The sequence below is a fragment of the Squalius cephalus genome, assembly GCF_949319135.1.
Source record: "Squalius cephalus genome assembly, chromosome: 19".
NCBI classification, from domain to species: domain Eukaryota; kingdom Metazoa; phylum Chordata; class Actinopteri; order Cypriniformes; family Leuciscidae; genus Squalius; species Squalius cephalus.
In genome coordinates, this window is record NC_137140.1 from 23,295,518 (window position 1) to 23,315,030 (window position 19,513).

General features: G+C 35.9%; 2 protein-coding genes across 3 annotated transcripts in view; both read right to left on the reverse strand.

Annotated features, from left to right (window-relative positions):
* LOC307146748 (oxoeicosanoid receptor 1-like) overlaps window positions 1-10,872 on the reverse strand; it is a 424,896-nt gene extending 414,024 nt beyond the window's left edge. Inside the window, exon 1 of the mRNA XM_079850995.1 lies at window positions 10,800-10,872. The gene's annotated coding sequence lies outside the window, so the exon portion shown is untranslated. The remainder of the gene's footprint in view (window positions 1-10,799) is intronic.
* opn4b (opsin 4b) overlaps window positions 2,008-19,513 on the reverse strand; it is a 32,453-nt gene continuing 14,947 nt past the window's right edge. The window contains exons 4-11 of one of the 2 annotated variants that reach the window (XM_079850983.1): window positions 14,984-15,187; window positions 14,711-14,882; window positions 14,292-14,456; window positions 12,769-12,876; window positions 9,752-9,938; window positions 8,518-8,730; window positions 6,587-6,658; window positions 2,008-6,399 (exon numbers count right to left, since the gene is read on the reverse strand). In XM_079850983.1, the coding sequence (XP_079707109.1) occupies window positions 6,214-6,399; window positions 6,587-6,658; window positions 8,518-8,730; window positions 9,752-9,938; window positions 12,769-12,876; window positions 14,292-14,456; window positions 14,711-14,882; window positions 14,984-15,187 (1,307 nt within the window). In that variant the 3' untranslated portion in view covers window positions 2,008-6,213. The remainder of the gene's footprint in view (window positions 6,400-6,586; window positions 6,659-8,517; window positions 8,731-9,751; window positions 9,939-12,768; window positions 12,877-14,291; window positions 14,457-14,710; window positions 14,883-14,983; window positions 15,188-19,513) is intronic. The other variant, XM_079850982.1, reaches the window with a different exon arrangement.

A 19,513-nucleotide genomic window follows, 5' to 3' on the forward strand; every position in this document is an offset into this window, starting at 1 on the left:
GAACATATTCTAAATGAGTAGACATTTGTATTGATGAAGTTTATCTCAAATATCGTTCTCCAGTAGATTAAGGAGAATGAAAAAAAGACTTTTGAAAGAAAACTGAAAGTCTCTTTTCCTGTCATCCCATATTGTTGTCATCAGGTGGTTTTAAAACGAGTACACATACCAGAGAAGACGACTGACACGGTCAATACACTCTGACAGGACACCCACCTGCCATCCTTGGCCATTCATGCTTCTCTGTGAAAGATCAGAGGTATATTTTAGCCAGGTCATTCTGATTGAATCTTGTCATTCTTATTCTTAAGAGTGACAAGTATAGAAAGCATTGTGGCTCCATCATGTTACACAATGACACACTCAATAGCTATTATTATAAACAATGCTGGTCTGTGGAAAAGTAAAGCTCACCCTCAGCCATAAAATAACTTTCCTCTCTGTCTTGGTCCACTGTAACATGGGACATGGGGACGTCGTCATTCAAATTCACAATTATGAAAAGCATTAATCTTCCCATTGCCTTGAATGGACAATGTGCACTGTACAATACTGCAAACATTTCAGTTCATGTATTTTTTACAACTAAAGGTACGTTTACACAACAACGATGTAGGCTACTAAGAACAAAATATATATTTTTTCCTTTACGCTTTTGGAAGGTTTCGTATACAGACAAAAACGAAAAGAAAAAACTGTTTTATACATGCCAGGCCAGTAGTTGGCGATGTCACTTTGTAAAGAAACACTACGCGTCCATGTAACTTACGCGTCTGTGTACGCATTCTTCACAGAGTGGTGGATACCAGAAGCCCGTCTACGGACATTCTCTGTGGATACCAACAATCAAGATGGCAATTTCAATTTTGTCTGGACAGACTATGAGGTTGGTGAAAAATGTCAGGAAAATGTGGACTGGGAGTCCACAAGTTATGTAGCCTACAACCGCGCATGCCGACCGACTGAACATGTAATACACATGTGCACGACGTCACCGTTTTCACATTGTTGTAGTTTACATGGAGACATCGTTTTAAAATGTTTGCATTTTCAGGCCCCCAAAACGCTGTTGTCGTGTAAAGGTTTTTCAACTAAAAAGTTTTCAGTTGAAAACGGCGTCATGCAAACAGCCACTAAATCTTGTTGAAGCAACACTGGTGTTTAGGAAAGTTGCCAATGCATTTTAAGTAAAGGATAATGTACAATCTGTCTCTCATGGGGGCCCAGAAATTATAAATAAATATAAGAATAAATGAAAGAATTAAAAAATAAAAAGTTAAGAAATTAGGTAAAAATACACAAATTATTGTATTGTTTGTAATTATAATACGTAATAATAAGTAACATTTTCCTATTACTTGTTCAATTATAATTTCTACATTTTGCCTGTACTCATTGCAAAACAAAACTGCTGGCGAACTGTAGATTAATATCCCACTTATTATACAGCTACTCACCAAACAAGTAAACAGGTAGCCTATATAAAATGTTGATTTTTAACATCTTACCTGTATACTATTTTAAAGCTTCTGCTCAGAATTAAAAATAAATAAATAAAATAAAAAATAAAAATCCACAAGAAACATGAAAAATGCAACAATGTTACAATAATACTAAAGTCCATTGATGTAATTTTCAGGTTACAATTTAGAATAATGTTCTGTCATTAATTTAATTCTTAAATTGAATAGTCTGTCAATTAATTCATTCTAATGTGAAGATCATGGTAATCCACTATGACTCAAGTGTTACTACATCCTTCTAAAGGAATTAGCCTACTTATTTACAAAGCCTTACAAAAACCTCAAAATCTTACAATGACTTCTGTCATTTCTAGAGAGTTATCACGCTTTTCACTTTAAATTCCTGTTCCAAATAATTAGTAATTCCTTTTTGGGTAATTTGGTAATACTTGAGTCATTTCTATTGGGTCACCATTATCTTCACTTGCATGCCGTGATTGCCCAACCAGAATCAAGTAATCCAGAGTAATATATTTTTGGGTCAAATTTTATTCAATAAATAAATAAATAAATGTTTTATAGTTGCATGACATCTGAAATGCTTTTTCTAAATACAGGTTTGAAAATGTAACAACTATTTGGTCTTGTCCCGTTCTAAAAGTATGTGCTATTTATAACGCAATATCTTTCTGTAAATTGGTCAAAAATAACCTTAACAAGCTAACAAAGTTTCTTCTGAACATCTGTGATAGTTAAGACATCACAGCATCTGTATCACTGGGCTTATTGTATGTGCACAGATGGTTTCTCTCCTGTCATCAAGAATTTTTTACACTGGGTCACAGATACAACAATGCAATAGAAGTGACAAAAGTGTAACTGTCTATATCGAACAAGCTTTACTATTTCAGTCAGTTTTAATCTGACAGTTGCCAAGTAGCCTATGGTATTGTCAAGTACATCTATGTATTTTGTTCTTTACTGTTCAACATCAAAAACCATGTAAAATAAAGCTGTATTTGAACTACATTGCACATTTGACATTTCTGAAACCCAAAAGCATAAATATATTTTTTTACATGCAAGCACAATTCATAATACTGATTAGAATATAATATTTATTAACATTATCAATCACCCAAATACATCATTCAATAAATTAAAAGTGAAATCACACACTCATTGCAAGATGGACTAAAATTTTAATGCTTTTGGCCATCCAACATGTGCATGAAGAACGGTGTTAAGAAAACACAGTATAGCACCACATACGATTAGGAGAAATATAAACACATTTTAAATACCAAAAGCTATAGGCGTAGAACTATTAAATATTGTTTTGCAGCGACTCCAATATGGTCAGCAGAGATACTCAGATCACCTCTAATTTACGTCAGAGAGTCCAGGCTTTATTATAAATTGCTACAAGGGAAAGAGTCAATGGCACAGAGCTGTTTACTCCTTAATCTTATCTCCAGGGGCTTGTGACCTTGTTCAGAGCTCATTGTAGAAATCAGACAGAGTGAATCTTATATAAATGCAGAGCCAGCAACATGGCTGCTCAAGGTTTTTTCTACAGTTTATGGAAAAATAACCTTTTTTTTGTTTCTTTTCATTTGTGAAATTTATCAATATAAATATTTAATAGTTAAATGGAAGAAAAATAGTTGAATACAATAGAATGACTTAGAAAGGGAGTTTGTGATATTAGTCTTGGCTGGTGAATGAGGTATTTTTACTGAGGTGTAAAAATCTCTTAATTGATTACATGTTTGCTGGCGTGAGGGCGGGACAAACTGTCACTCAAGTGACATCACAGCAATAGCAAACCACATAATCCAATCAATCCCAGATGGACAAAATCACATCCTGCCCTACATTTTTTTTTCTTGTTTGACAAGGCCGTTTCACTTAGATATATGTCACAGTTGGGAAGAAAAGAATATCGCAACTTCCATTTCATGCCGACTTTAAACCCGCAATCCCAAATCACTGATGTGTCATGCACACTTTGGTTTACTCAAATGAAACTGTAAGAATCATAAAGCCATAAGTTTAACTAGGACGTTGAAAAAACATTTCCCCCAAAACATATGTAGAACATTTGTCACATTAAATCACCAAAACAAACAAATATTAGGAACGAAATTATAAAGGATTTTCAATTATTTTATTTTTTTTTGTGATGGGTGCCGTTTCATAGAGATATTAAGACTGTAAATGATGCTGCACTGTTTATCACAATTACTGTATATGAGAAGAAACATCTAAATGTTTGGTCCCACTTTATATTAGGTGGCCTTAACTACTATGTACTTACATCAAAAAATAAGTACAATGTACTTGTGTTCATATTTTATTGCAAAACACTTTTGCTGCTATTGAGGTGGGATACAGGTAAGGTTAGGGACAGGTGTGGTGGTATGGGTAGGTTTAAGGGTAGGTTCAGGTGTAAGGAATGGGTCAACAGTGTAATTATAATGTAATTATAGAAATTAATTACAGATGTCATTACATGCATGTATTTTTACAATGTAAAAACATCTAGGCTATGTACACAATAATTACATTGTATCAAATGATTAATTTAAATGTAAGTACATAATTAAGGCCACCTAATATAAAGTGGGACCAAATGCTTTAATAAAAAATTATGCCATATGCAGTTTTAGTTTTTTAGGTGCATTGGTAAAAAAAGCTTTTTAAAAAAATTACTGTATGAACTTTACCATGCACATATAAATATAATATGATGACAGCTTCAGAACTGGAGTCACGAAAATATAGGGAAGGACAATGAAGACGTGGAAATGTTATCACAAATATAATGTATGACCTGTGGCTTTTGCTGATAAGCTAACTTATCATTCATATAGCACTTGATTATGTCACTCCGACGGCGTCCAGGCAACAAATCACATGCAAGTCAGCAGGACACACTATTGACCTCCTTGATAACAGTGAGTGACTGGATATAAAGTAGCTGTTCACTGCTAAATGTGTATCAGTGCTAAATGAAGAGTTGCTAATCAGGTGAACATTCTGGCAACATCAGTAAATATGCAGGCCAAGTACCCCATAGAAAATCATAAAACATCTACAAAGCATATTTACCTCAAAACGAAAAAGGTAAGCATATATTTCAGGAGAGACAGTCAGTGAATTTGATCAGTTTTCAGAGACCATTATATGAGAAAGTGTATGTAACTTTGAGAACACAGCAGCCTTTAAAAGCAATGGAGCGTTCTGGCTGAGTACTTCCCCAAAACTAATCTTGTTAAAAGCGTTTCCCCTCTAATCCCTAAGGACTCCCAGAAACTGGCATATTAATCCCACTAAAGCATCTATGAAATCCAGCAGAAAGGCATCTGAAAGGTACAGTTCATTACAGCCACAGGCTTTGAGACCAGTCATTTGAATTTAAAAGACAATTTTCACATTTATAGGGGTTTTGATGTTATTGTAGCCTGCTCAGAGAATGAAAAACATTTAAAACCAAATATTTTTATAAAAAAAAGCCTATTTTACATTAAGAAAGCATGCAGGTGATCACAACCATGGGGATGTTCACATGTGGATAGAGAAACATGGCAAACACAAAAGCATTAAAAATCATACAGTCAAGATCATTTGTTGAGCAAACTTTCATATTAACATTCAATAGACAAATATACGTATTGGCCATACAGTTCTGAAAAAAAAATAAAAACTATATAAACTATAATCAAGACAAAAAATGTACTTTGATCAGCAGCAAGAAAAATCATTGGTCATTGGTTCTCAAAGTGCTTATTTCGTTATGAATATGTTGGTGGGAATACCTGATACTTTAAAGCTGAAGTGTTTTATTAAATTATTTATTTATTTATCTTTCAGTTTTAAAATTAAGGGTGCATAATATATTTGTAGCTTTGAAGTATTGATAAATGTAATCTTTATCAAATCGGAAAATGTATATCCATTTTTCAGACTGTACATTATAATGCTGTGATGCCTAAATTCACTTGTATCATTTAAAACTTTAAAAAAATGTTTAATAATGTAGACAAAAATAGCATAGAATGTAAGTATCGGCCATTTATCGTTTATCAGCCATTACAATAAAAATATTTTTACATTTGTACATGAAATTACACACTTCACCTTTAAAGAAACATCAAAATATCCACTTTTACACCTGTAGACAAGGCTCTATATTTCATAGTGAGATCAAAATCTCTGGCTGGGTAAAAACTAGGCGTTTGAATCTTCAAGTCACAGATCATGTGTTGTGTTTGATCTTGTGCAGGCACTGGGAACCGTTTATTCCAATGGCCTAAAGCACAACCTTCAATGGATGAAGCATCTCACTAAAGGGATGGATGTATTTGAAAACATTCAGAGCAGTGTTAATCCACAACTGAATCACTGTTTGCTGCTTTTCAGAACTGTCGAATTCTTCCCTGAGAGGAGAGGATCATCTCCACACCACTGAAAGAAGCCCGGAAGGGTGTCTTGACCCCACTTTCCTATAGAAATACAGACCTTTTTCACCTTGTAGGCTGTGGTCATCCATTGTCCTCCTCGAAACAGGCAAAAGTATACAACAATAACAGCACTGCCAAATTTCAGATGTCAGTTGTAACAGCATGCAGGTTCAATTTTGAGCCCTGTGTAAAGGAGACAAAATGGTGGAAGGAACAAGTCAGATGACCAAGAGTTTGTTGAGATTGTGTCCTTAAGTATAAGTCAGTGGTAGTGTAGCCCGTATTCAGTCAATGCCAGCAGGATCCACAGTGACAGAGGCTTCCTCCACCGAAGCACCTGGGAGCTGTCTGGAGGAGCCACTGCTGCGCCCAACTGAGAGGAGGCTTGGACTGGACTCTGACGTCACAATGATGGAAGGGATCCGAACCAACAGTCTTTTCTCATCAACTTTGTCTGAGACTATATCTGGCTAAATGTAGACAGAGAAAAGACAGTGAGTGAGGAAATAAATAAATACAATTTTAAATAACTAATATATAGATAGATAGATATATCAATCCCATTTGAATTAGAACATGACGTGAGTGGGATCCTATGTTAATAATTGTAACTCAAACGTCATTTAGAACCTAACCCAGTCCGAAAAGAGCACTTACAGAGGACGAGAGACAACTGGACAGGCTCCCCTCAGCCATGGTCATGGAGATCTCTTCTTTGTCGCCTGCCATCTGAAAGAGGGAGAGGGGAGATACGAATGAAATTGACGATTATGAGGGTTTGCCATAGTTGCATAGTTCAACACTTCTCTTTGTCATTCTTAAAGTTCAGATATTTAATCACTGATTAAATTCGTACAGTGTTTAAATGGACTGTGAACAGTCAAAAGAAAAAGCTGGAAGGGCAGAGCAGAAGGTGCCACCCAGTGGACACGCTGATGCTGTTCATCTTGATGACATGGGATGAGCTTCTGTTTATGAGGATTATCTCTCTAAAACCAGCAGATTAGGGCAGGAGAATTAAAGCAGGCTTAATATCAATGTAATGGACCCTCATTCAAGCCTGCACTGAAGGAAACGTCATGCTCACTGATCCACACTGTACATCTTTCACATGCTCTACTGGCTCAAGACCTGTGTGCAATAACATTATATTAACAACAGGAGCCTTTAGGAGCGGAATGAATTTGATTACCATTTTTTAAATGAACAGAACTTTTTGAACAGGTCTTTTATTAGAATCAAGTGTCTGTGAAAACTAGAAACAATGTTATTACATTGTATATCCTTTTGACTGGTGATAGGCACAAAAGCAGGATTTGTTTAAGTCCATTAATATGAGAGAGTTATTGTCTGATATTACTTTATGTTGTACAATCCATTCAGTGAAGTAGATCAATGGTTCTCAAATGGCGTGTCGCCATCCAAAAAAAACAATAAATATGTAAAATGCTTCCTAAAAAAATTCAAATTAAAGCCATATAAATGCAATCTAATAATTGGCCTTAACTCTACATTTAATAATAATAGTAATAAAAAACAAGAATGTGGTAAAATTTCATTTTTATAAAAACTAATACTGGCAAAAAGCATAACACGTTTCTTTAATTTTATATTTTTTTCATATAACAACCCAACCAATCAGTCATATTTGAGTTTCACAGTTAGTTTTATGCTGTTGATTTGATTTACTAAAGAACTGACTCAGAGTCGTTCATTCATGATTCTTTCTGGAACTGGTCTATACTGGTTACACTGTATGTTTTTGATTCACTAAAAATAACTGGCTTGTAGGAGTCGTTTGTACTACAAATTGGACTGCACATTTCTGATTCACCATTCATTTGTTCTGCAAGTCATTCATTTAGGAATCGGACTAGACTGACTGACTGTTTGTACATTAGTTGATTCTCATTGTGTTTAATTCACTAATGGCGCCTTTTTAATAAGAGTCAATCGTTTGAGAATCAGGTTGCACTGTTTCTGATTCACTAAAAAGAAGTGTCTCAAAAGAGTCATTTCTTTGAGAAACAGACTACAATGGCCGCACTGAATGTTCCGTGCTGAAGATTCAGAAGTGACTTTCGATAATAAGTGTTATTTATGATAAGGTTCCCTCATGATTTATCATTCAAGTGGAAAAGAAAATGTATCATTATTGAGCAGTCCCAGGAGGCTGAATTAAAAAAAAACATCTTTATCTTCAGAGCAAGAACAACTGTAGATTTTAGAAAGTGATAGCTCCGCACCGCTACATCTAAGAGAAAAGCCAGTGAAAGAAGTACAAATCTCTCTCTCAAACTTTATGTACAGTCAAACGAAATAACAGAAGAGCATCATTAGCACATACAACCATGCACACTTTTGAGGACACTTTTGTCACGAACTACGCTGACTGAAACCAGGGCAGTGAACTTCAAGATATGAAGGATGGAATTAAATTTCCAAATGAATTTTAAATCTGATGAGTCGTTTCCTCTCTAAAAATGAATGTGGGCTTCCTAATTTCATAAATCAAGGAGCGCTGAGTGAGCTGAGAAGCTTCTGATTAATGAGGTGAGATATGACACTTATTGAAGACTTTTACTTACACTGATGTATGCACTGGTCCGGTTCACGCTCGACTCGGTTAGACTCTGAGCTGAGGTTCTGTCGAAGATACCAGAGTCTCTGCTCTTGACCTTCAGCCTCAGAGAGCTGGTGCGCTTGATATCTGACGGATCTTTCCAGATTTCAGATGAGACCTGACGACTAGCAGGCCGTGAAGTCACACTGGAGATATCTGCCTCAGTGTCCGTCCAGCCCTGTCCACGCACAACAAACACTCAATGCTCATCCAATAAGGAGAAGTGCACGATTTAAGCTTAAATAAATATCAAATCAAAATAATTGTGAGATTTCTGTGATCATTTGAATGAGGAAGGCCAGAAACATACTTTACACAATGGCATGCATAAGAGAATGTTTGGCCGACATATTACACGAGGGATAGTTGATCCAAAAATGAAAATTCTGTCACAATTTACGCAATGTTGTTCCAAACTTGAATACATTTCTTTCTTCTGCAGAACACAAAAGAAGATATTTTGAAGAATTTTGGTAACCAAACAGTTTCAGTTCCCATTTAAGCTAGCCGCACACCGGACGCGCAGCTCAGCGCCGCGCCACGTCTAGGACAACTCTCACCTGAAAATCCGTTAGCATCAGCAATTTTCTGATTTCTGTAAATAAATATAAAACTAAATGTATATTGCAGCACGGGGTGAAGTCCGTATATACAATAACTACGATTTGAGAAACATAAATGTAAATTTAATATAAAACTATGTAAATGGCGCTCTGTGGCGCGGCAGGATTTTGAACACGGTCCTGAGCCGTTGCTGGGCGCCGCGGACAGACGCCGAAAGGCGCCGCCGGTGTGTGTACTCTCATAGAGAATAATGTGTTCGAATTTAAAAGACGTGGCGCTGCGCGGCGCGGCGCTGAGCTGCGCGTCCGGTGTGCGACCCCCTTTACTTCCATTGTTTGTTTGTTTTTGTCCATACAATGGAAGTCAATGGAAACCGAAACTGTTTGGTAACCAACATTCTTCAAATTATTTTCTTGTTTGGTAAAAAATTCAAACAGGATTGGAACGAGGGTGAGCAATCGATTACAGAATTTTCATTTTGGCGTGGACTATCCTTTTAAGGCAATTCAGTTCACTTGGTGACGTCCCTATTACAGTGTGTACTTGGTTAACATTATTAACTGCAGGGTTCAGAAATTAATATATATAAATTCTTGTAGCCTATAGATTTTGTTTGCCAAAAGGTGTTTTCTTACCGACTCGCTGTCAGACACCGAGGACAAGCGTGCTTTCCCGGCACGGTGCATGTTGTTGCTGGTCTCAGAGGACTGGCTAGTCAAAGTGGAGCGTCGTGTGGACATAAAGCTACTGCTCATAAACCGGTCTCTACGAGGTACACACAGCAGCACTCCCAGACATGGTATGTACTTAGCAATGGCAGACCTGGGAGAGAGAGAGAAAGAAAGGGGTGATTTGTGATAAAGGGCGGGAAAATGAAGGAAATGTCAAATTGCAATTCACATCAACTTTCCAGTGCTGTCAATGAAATAAGTGACTGAAGTGGCGATGGAATTTTGTGTTTGTTGTTTCTTATTTCAAAAGCAGACTTAACAGTTCAGATCAATCCTTTAAAAGGATGTCATATTGAGGCAATAGGAATGGGCAAATGATGACCTCATTATTTAGTTGCTTCATCATAAGGCATTAATCTTGTGCAACTCACCGCAGATCTGTTATGAGCAACACATGGCCCAATGCATCCAGAGCAGATCAATCTGAAGTAAAGCTGACTTTTAAAGGTCAGAATCTACCTCTGTCGTCTCAAGGTATTTGTGCTAGCACTCTGTACATAAAGCCGCTGATCAATTTGGGTTTGTCTGGCCTTGAAGCACGCAGCATGCATGTTTGTGGAACAATGTTTCATTTCACTGGACAGGTCTCTTTGCAATGGAAACTGAATCGGTGTGCTTCAGTGCCTCAATATGCTGCCAAGGTCTTTCAATTTTTGTGCACATCAATACAGTGTAAAATATTGCCAGGATTTTACAATATTTAACAGGAACTTATCTTAAAATAAAATACAAAAGAAATATATATATTTTAAATATTGGGGTCAGTAAAAAAATAAATTAATACTTTCATCCAGAATGTTAAATTTATCAAAAGTGTTTGACATTCATAATGTTACAAAATACTTTTTAAATAAATACATTTTAAATCTATTCATAAAAAAAAAAATAAAAAAATAAAAAAATTAAAGGGTTAGTTCACCCAAAAATGAAAATTCTGTCAGTAATTACTCACCCTCATGTTGTTCCAACCCCGTAAGACTTTCGTTCATCTTCGGAACACAAATTAAGATATTTTTGATGAAATCTGAGAGCTGGATCACTCCTCCACAGGCTTATGGACAGTATAACTTGCTGGCCCAGAAAATGTATTAAAGACATCGCTAATATAGTCCAAGTGACTCCAGTGGCTCAATCTTAAGTTTATAAAGCGACGAGAATACTTTTTGTGCGCAAAAACAAACAAAAATAAAGACTTTATTCCACTTTTCATTTCCTTCTCTCTGGGCCTCGAGTCTTTTCACGTAGTGTTTTTGCGCAGCAAAACAATCACACACATGATCAGCGTCGCCCAATAGTGAGCCTACGTGGTGACGTACAACATAGACGCGCTACGCTTAAACACTACGTGAAAAGACTCGAGGCCCAGAGAGAAGGAAATGAAAAGTGGAATAAAGTTGTTATTTTTGTTTGTTTTTGCGCACAAAAAGTATTCTCGTCGCTTTATAAACTTAAGATTGAGCCACTGGAGTCACTTGGACTATATTAACAATGTCTTTAATACATTTTCTGGGCCAGCAAGTTTCAGTCCCTTAGAAGCCTATGGAGGAGTGATACAGCTCTCAGATTTCATCAAAAATATCTTAATTTGTGTTCCGAAGATGAACAAAAGTCTTACGGGGTTGGAACAACATGAGGGTGAGTAATTAATGACAGAATTTTCATTTTTGGGTGAACTAACCCTTTAAGCACCACAGCTGTTTTCAACATTGATAATTATGAAATGTTTATTGAGCAGCAAATCAGCATATTATAATGATTTCTAAAGGATCGTGTGACCCTGAAGACTGGAGTAATGATGCTGAAAATTCAGCTTTGCCAGAACAGAAATAAATGACATTTTATTATATTATGTAATTATTTCATTATTGTTATTTTGTAATCATATTTCCCCATTTTACTGTTTTTGAATGCAGCCTTGGTGAGCATAATAATGCTTTAAAAAAAACTTACCCACCCCAATAGTGTGTGTATACAGGATTTTAAAATAAAATCATGCAAGCTTGGTAATTTTCTGCCACTGTAACAGGTATAGAAATTATACTGTTAAATAGATGTATCATGAAGTAGATTTCACACAAAATTGTTAATTTATATACCTGATGTAGCTGCCTGATCGAAATGAGTGCTTTCCCCTTTAATTGTTGTGATGTCACAAATCAACATAACTGTCACAGATATTCAGTTGCCTAAAAACTTATTTTATTTTTTATCTTTGTGGACTTAGCACTACAATAACTTCCTGTTCTGTTTAATCCTCTTCCCTTTTACATTGTAATCTCACGGGAGAGGTAGGTTTCTTTTGACTTCTGATAATCTTATTTAATATTTATTGTAATTATTGCTTTTAAATCTATATTTTACTCCAATTCATGTGTTTAATGTTATTTTACTTGATTATTTTTGTCATTTTACTCTTTGAGTTATATTTTTGTCTTCTGCTAAATATGTGAAAATAAGAGCATGTGTTGATCAAATGGCGATCAGTGTGCATATGTATTTTATGGAGAACAAGGCAATTCACTCTCAAAGAAGCTGCTTATTTGTGTTTTATATCAGGGGATGAATAAAAGATTCCAAGTAAACCGCCGCCTGCTGTCCTGTGTCTAACTCTACAACGAGAACCAAAGTGTTTTACAACTGGTGTCGCTGGCTGCACATCACGCTTGGCATCGTGTGCCACTGGTTACACCACAATACAACAATTTATCGAAACAAAAACACTATTCTGCTATACCACACTTATTTTTTGCAGCTTTTCACTGTGAAGTTACAGTTTATAATCACCATATAATTGTAACAAATTGTTAAAATGAATGAGAATGCGCAGCAACTAGTATTCATGAATATACTGCAAATTCTTTTTAAATGCAGCAGAATAGATAACTATGTAAAAAGGCTTACTCTCATCAACATCATCATACCTGTACTTGGGGTGAGTGATGGCATAGATGATTGGGTTGTGAATGGCGGATGCTTTGGCAATCACAGCAGGCACAGAGTTCATGTATGGTGTGAGCATGTCAGCGTATCTGTGGAAAGAGTAAAAGGGACATAACATTACACATTATAATGCATTCATTTCTTCAAACCCGCATGACATCGCATCGCAGCTCCACACAGACATTTTAGATTACAAAGAGGTGGTAAATTAGTAAAATCATACAGTCCTTAGGAAATGTAGCATCAGGTACATGTGATCATTAATCTGTCAAAGGACAATTTTCTCTGAGGGGTTGATGGAAGAAATCATGAGACTAAAAGAGTATAAGAGTGTTTTAAATAATATTATATAAAGATTATGAACGTTTTATCTAATATTTATTCCATGAGATTTTAAGTTAGTATTTTAACAACATGCTTGCTTATGGTTATCTAATGTTAACATACAGGTAAAGAAATTAAATATTTTTTACTTTGATTTTTTTTATTTTAATTTGACATTTTCATGATTTAATTATTTTCTTTTATCAATTAATGAACACCTGCAGTTCCCTCACAAACCACTCATAAACCCCCAGCTTGAGAAAACCTGATATTATAACAACAAAATGTCATGACCAGGAACGGACTGAAACTGAGGGCTTAAATATATGAGGGCTAACAAAGGATCTGATGAGTTAATTAACAAGACATTAATTAAGAACTGAACAGAATACTAAAATCGATCAGAAACCATAGAAACAAACAGGAAGGGAACGGAGGAGAACTGAACTAATTAACAGACTAGAAGATTAACAATGAGAATCAGACATGAACTGAACTGAAAAACAGATCCAGAACAAAACAAACTAGAAATGTGAAAAATAATATATTTGTGGCACAGGTATCAGGTAGCTTGCTAGCTCTTTGTAGTGATGGGAAGTTCGGATCATTTTACTGACTCTCTTGTTTGATCTCGTTCATCAAAATGAACAAATCTTTTTCATTTGAGTCATTTTGTTCATTTAAGTGGCTTTATATGTTATACTTTTAACAGGCAAATTCCCTGAACACATCCACATATGCAATCTTGATCATATTCTGAATTAAGAAATCATTATAATGCAGTCAAAAATAATTTACAGGAAACATAAATAATTACTTTAGTCTTTCGTTCATGAATGACCCATCACTAGCTCTTTGGCCACACATAACTACCTTGAAAAAATATCTGCTTCTCACATGGAACACACTATATTATATGATTCAGATAAATGTATTATTTTATTATATTTGATTTAAAACTATCTCTGCTCATTTCTACCTTGAAGGTCTTGAACAAATAATTGAAATCCCTAATGGTCAATATCATGTGTAAGCACAGTGACAACCGAAGTGTGCGTATATCTGTCAAAAAAGCTGCTTCTGACTAAAGTCAATGCTAATTAAATAACATAAATCAAGAAGGATGTAAAAAAAAAAAAAAAAGCTATGGATTGTGGGTGTAAGACATGTTGATTCTTACCCAGCAAAAGCAGTAAGAGCTACACAGGAGTATGGAGACCAAGAGATGACATACAGCAGGATCACTATAAGCGCTATCTTTGCCATCTTCCATTCATTTTTCATTCGGTGGATCTTCTTGATAGAGTCTCTGAGTCCTCCTTCTCCATTGATCTTTCCCACAGCTCTGTTATTCCCATCATATAGACATGTAAACAAACAGATTCAGTACACACAGGAAGAGACGGAACATGCATCAAAGCGTACAAACAGATTTGATCATCTTTGTCTTTTGTAAAGAACACCGTAACACAGCACTAATCTAAAATTGATCTCTTTTTGATAAATAATACAATTGCCCTTAACAAAAAATGGTATACTTCCTCTTTCTGGTTCAGACCTGTGGTCAAACACGCTCACAGAAATGGTAAAAGTGCTTACCTGTTGGTATCCCGGATGGCCCTGAAGATGAAGAAGTAGCAATACATGATGACAAAGAGGGGGATGAAGAATACAAATGTAAAGAGCAGCATTGTGTAGGCGCGTACTGAAGGAGTGAAGGTCATGTAGTCCCACGAACAGGATGTTAGCAAACCTTCAGGAACATACGCACCTGTGAATATAAAACACATTTTTTCTTATACACAGTTTTAAAATGAAATGCCTCTTTTGTCTTCTTAGACAAAAGGTAAGTGAATGTTTGTGAGCACTTACTCCATCCAAAGAATGGGGGCAGGCTCCAACCCATAGAGTACACCCAAGCAGCGGAGAGTATCAACAGGGCTCGTTTGCGTGACATAACGCCAATCGAGGCCAAAGGACGAGTGATAACGAAGTATCGATCAACCGCAATAACCATGAGCGTCATCATTGAGCAGATACCAAACAGAGCGCCGCAGAATGCATATAACTCACAGGCTGTGGAGAGAGAGAGAAATACCAAGAAATAATGTAAAAAAAGAACATTATTGCATTTCATAATGCACCAAATATGTAATCCAGCACTGCATTCATAAAGCAAGTCCTTCACATTGTTTCTTATGAGTAGGCCTAATAAATCATACCACAGGCCATAACTCATGCTCCTGAAAACGGCCTATTTTTTTTCCCCTTATCAACATAGAAATACCTGTTAATTCATTCAAGGTGTACATTCTGGCAACTGTGTAATAATAATAAATAATAATTAAAATCCCTGTAACCCTGCAAATCTATAATTACTTGGAATTGTCACTAATGTGAACAGGTTTTTCACTGTACAGGGGTGCGTTTCCCGTAGCCTACAACTATATAGCTCGCTGCTTAACTACCATAGTACGATGCATCGTTGGGAGAAATCAACTAGCTAGTCACGACTGTTTCCCGAAACCGTATGTCGCAATATCGTTCAGCCACGTTGGTTTATGACGTCTCGCACGTGGTGGACTAATAACTTATTTTAATTAATCTGTTTGAGATCGAATTAACGCTAGATTTTGTCATATAAGTTACAGACATGGGATCTGAAGACCATTTCTAATTTTTCTCAGTTATTTTGCTTTATTACCAGACTCAATATTTGGCTCGATCTTACATAGTAGAGCACGTTCGCACATGCGCAGTCTTCAAAAACGGTGCTTTAAATCTCTTGACAAACTAAAATACGTAAATTACGTTTGTATGTATTCTAAATAAATAACACGGGTTGTAGTGAATGCCAGCATGCTTATTTTGCTAAAGATAAGGATTTATTCAGTCTACATCTCATGTAAACTAGAAACTATGCTTCTAACCACAGCTCGAGAGCTGTCGTTCCAACCACAAGTTTGCGATGCTGTTTGCGAACGTTCGTTGGAACGATGGTTTCGGGAAACACCAAATCGTTTAACTATGCTGATAACGACGGAACTTGCGACCATAGTTGGCTAACGATGCTTTCGGGAAACGCACCCCAGATTGGGAAAAGGTATACAAACGTGTCATTGAAAATCCCATATTTGTCTTTGTCAATTATTTGTCTTTAATTGTCACAGGTCTGGTTGCAGCAGAGAAGAAATCTATATACAGCAGTCTTTATTAATCACAAACTCAAACTCGGATTTCTAAAACAGATACTTGGAATTCTAAAACACGGAACAGACAGACAACTAGACAGGATAAAACTCAGGCTAAAATACACAGGCAACAACTACTGAGGAACTAATGAGACTAATTAACAAGACACATGAACGAAGGACTAACACAATCAGTAACCAAGGATACAAACAGGCAGGCAATGGAGGAAGACTGAGCTAATTAACGGGTAGAAGATTACCTTGGAAATAAACTGAGATTGACATAAATCTCAGACAGGAACTGAACAGAAAAACAGCCCTGCCTACTGTTTCATAAGTCTTGAATATTGTGTATATATAAGTGCAGTGCAGCTAATATAAACATATGATCTTCCTGAAAGGTTTATATTTTTGCTATTAATGGCTGGCTGACTGAGCATTAGCCTAATTATAATTAAATTGGTTGCACTCATTATAGCATTCATTAAAAAAAAAAATACTTGACCACAGAATGACAATTGACCAAACAGAAAATTGCAATCCAATTTTAAGTATTGCAGAGCAATGATTTTCTGCTTATAAAACTACATAACAAACACCTTGGATAAAATGTTAAAGCAATATGAACAATGTATGACTGTAGGTGGTTGTAATATTCTCAGTTATTATAAACAAGATGATGTCTAAAGGAGATAACTAAAGCATTCTAATCTAGTAAGCTTTAAGATCCGCAAAGGGGTCTAACTCATATGATGATTGTGGATGGGTGTTTCATAGTTTTCTGTGAGTGGGTCCTGATGTCACATTTCTCGACACCAAGAGGGTTTTTTAAGGAACATCATTCAGAGGAAGCTCTCACAGATACCTCAGGTTGAAGAGAGACCTCAAGAGAGTTTGAGTGAGCTCATTCCACTTCATCAATCATACAGCAGTTACTTCACTTCAAAGGATACACTTTAAGTGCTTAAAAGGTTTGGAATTTAAACCATCAGTGATCAAGGGATCCACGGATGACCTGACGTTTTATCAGTGCCATTATTTGAAAGCCTAGCATTACAGCACCACATAAATTCCACGTACCTGTATATTAATATTAAATATTGAAATTTCTAACTGAAATAATATATTTAAGAGAGCTCTATAATGAGAGATCACATTTGTAATATAATGCCTTTGTATGGAGCGGTTCAGTCGTGATGCACTAAAATGTCTCAATATGCAAATTCTCCTCTGGGTTTTAGGACTACAAACTGAACAAATGTGAAATAAACTTTTAAACAATACGAACCAATAATACTGTCAAAATAGTTTGGAGGCACTGGCGTTACAGTTTTTATCAATTGCTAACAAGCATCGGTCAATACTGAAGCAACTTTTTCAAAACTCTTCATACAGTCTGCATTTCCAAGATGAATCTTGGCCAATCGGTTAATCTCACCTTCAAAACTCACGCACACCAACAAAACACTTCATATACTGTATGTCTCAAAATAAACTCGTTCCACCATAATTGGCAACAATTCTCATTCAGAAAACATGCATTTCATTCATAACACACTGACCTAAAGAACACAAACAACAGGGAACATTACATTAATGCTGAACTTTTATTTTTAACGTTTGAATGTTTGTTTTTCACATAAATATTCATTATATGAAAAGAATAAGATCTTTTCATTTTACTAGCTATTTGCTTTTTTCTATATCTTTACATATAGTAATTTACATGCAAAAAATAAGTTGAAACAACAACAAAATCCTGAAAAAAAACTAAGTTTTGAAAATGTGGCTTCAGTATTACAGTTTTTTCCAACTGCTTACACACAAAATCTTTTCATGTCACATGATTTTTGAAACCTCTCACTCAAAGTGCAAAACTACATACCAAATCTCCAAAACCATAAGCTATTTCTCAGCCTTTGACTCAGTTTTCAATTGCATTAAACACTTTTTTCAAAACACTACACACAATTCTCTACCTAAAACACAAAAATCTAACAGGAAGTGACTTGCTTTCCTTTTCCAAACACAACCAATCAAAATGCTACACTTATTCACCAGGGGCACGTTCAAGTTCAAAACGGTGCGCAACGTTTTGCTACGGTTTCCGGGTTGAACGTCATGTTTCCTGGAAACGGCGTGCACCGGTGTGTAACGGGGTTTGAGATACGTTTTCTCTTGTTTGGTGGGTGTGTCAGAACTGCAGTCCAATCAGCAGCAACATGTATGCGGTATTAAAGTGAACTCGCACAATAGGTTCAAGGAAAGTAATTTACAAATGTGTTTGATGCAGCTCGGTATACGCAACAACTGAGGATATTAGAAGACATGTTTGTCGTAAGTTTTATTGTAAAAATATAGGATATCAACATAATGATGTAGCTGTTTATATTTTTAGCATCATTGCAAGTGTATGACATTTGGTAGAAATAAACAATTAAGTGTTTTTCCTAAAAATGAGAAAGAAAATACAGGGTATTAAAACAGTATGAACTACAAATAAAGTCAGTATGTGAGGCTAAATAGATGTGTTTTAGTCTGAATTAGGTAAGATGTGTGCTTCCATTTCAGTTTCAGCAATCCCTTCACTCGATTGGGATGTTCTCTTTTGTTCTGGGCGGCAAGTGCAGTAACTGTAACATCGGGCATATTTTGTAGTATTAAACACATATTTATACTGACTTCATCAGGCTCCTAAAATTCTTCACAAAGAACACAAAGAATGGCCTTCTCAGCTGCCATAGTTGCAACTCTTGCGTCATCAGAACAGTGTGTTCAACGCATCACCGTTTCTGTTTAAAAAACTTTGTGCAACGTTTTGTCGGGGCTGAACGCAGCCCTGGTCACACACACACTCTCCTCACATGTGCAAACACTAATTGCTTAACTGATCACTAACCAATCACTGCTTTACTGTAGTATAGGCCTAAATAGGTCAAAGGTCAGATGATCTGTTTTGAACAATGGATTCCTGGGACCCCCTGCTTCATTCTGACTTGTGTTTATGGCATTTTGAATGCAGTGTTACATTTTGAAGGAGATGTGAGGCATTTTGCATTTTGTGTGTGCAGTTTGGGGAATTGTGTGTAGAGTTTTGAAAAAAGGAGACATAGTTTTGAAAATGTGTGTAAGCAGTTGGAAAAAAACTGTAAACAATGCTTATTAGCAATTGAAAAAAACTGTAGTAATTTACTTGTAATTTTCTCGTATG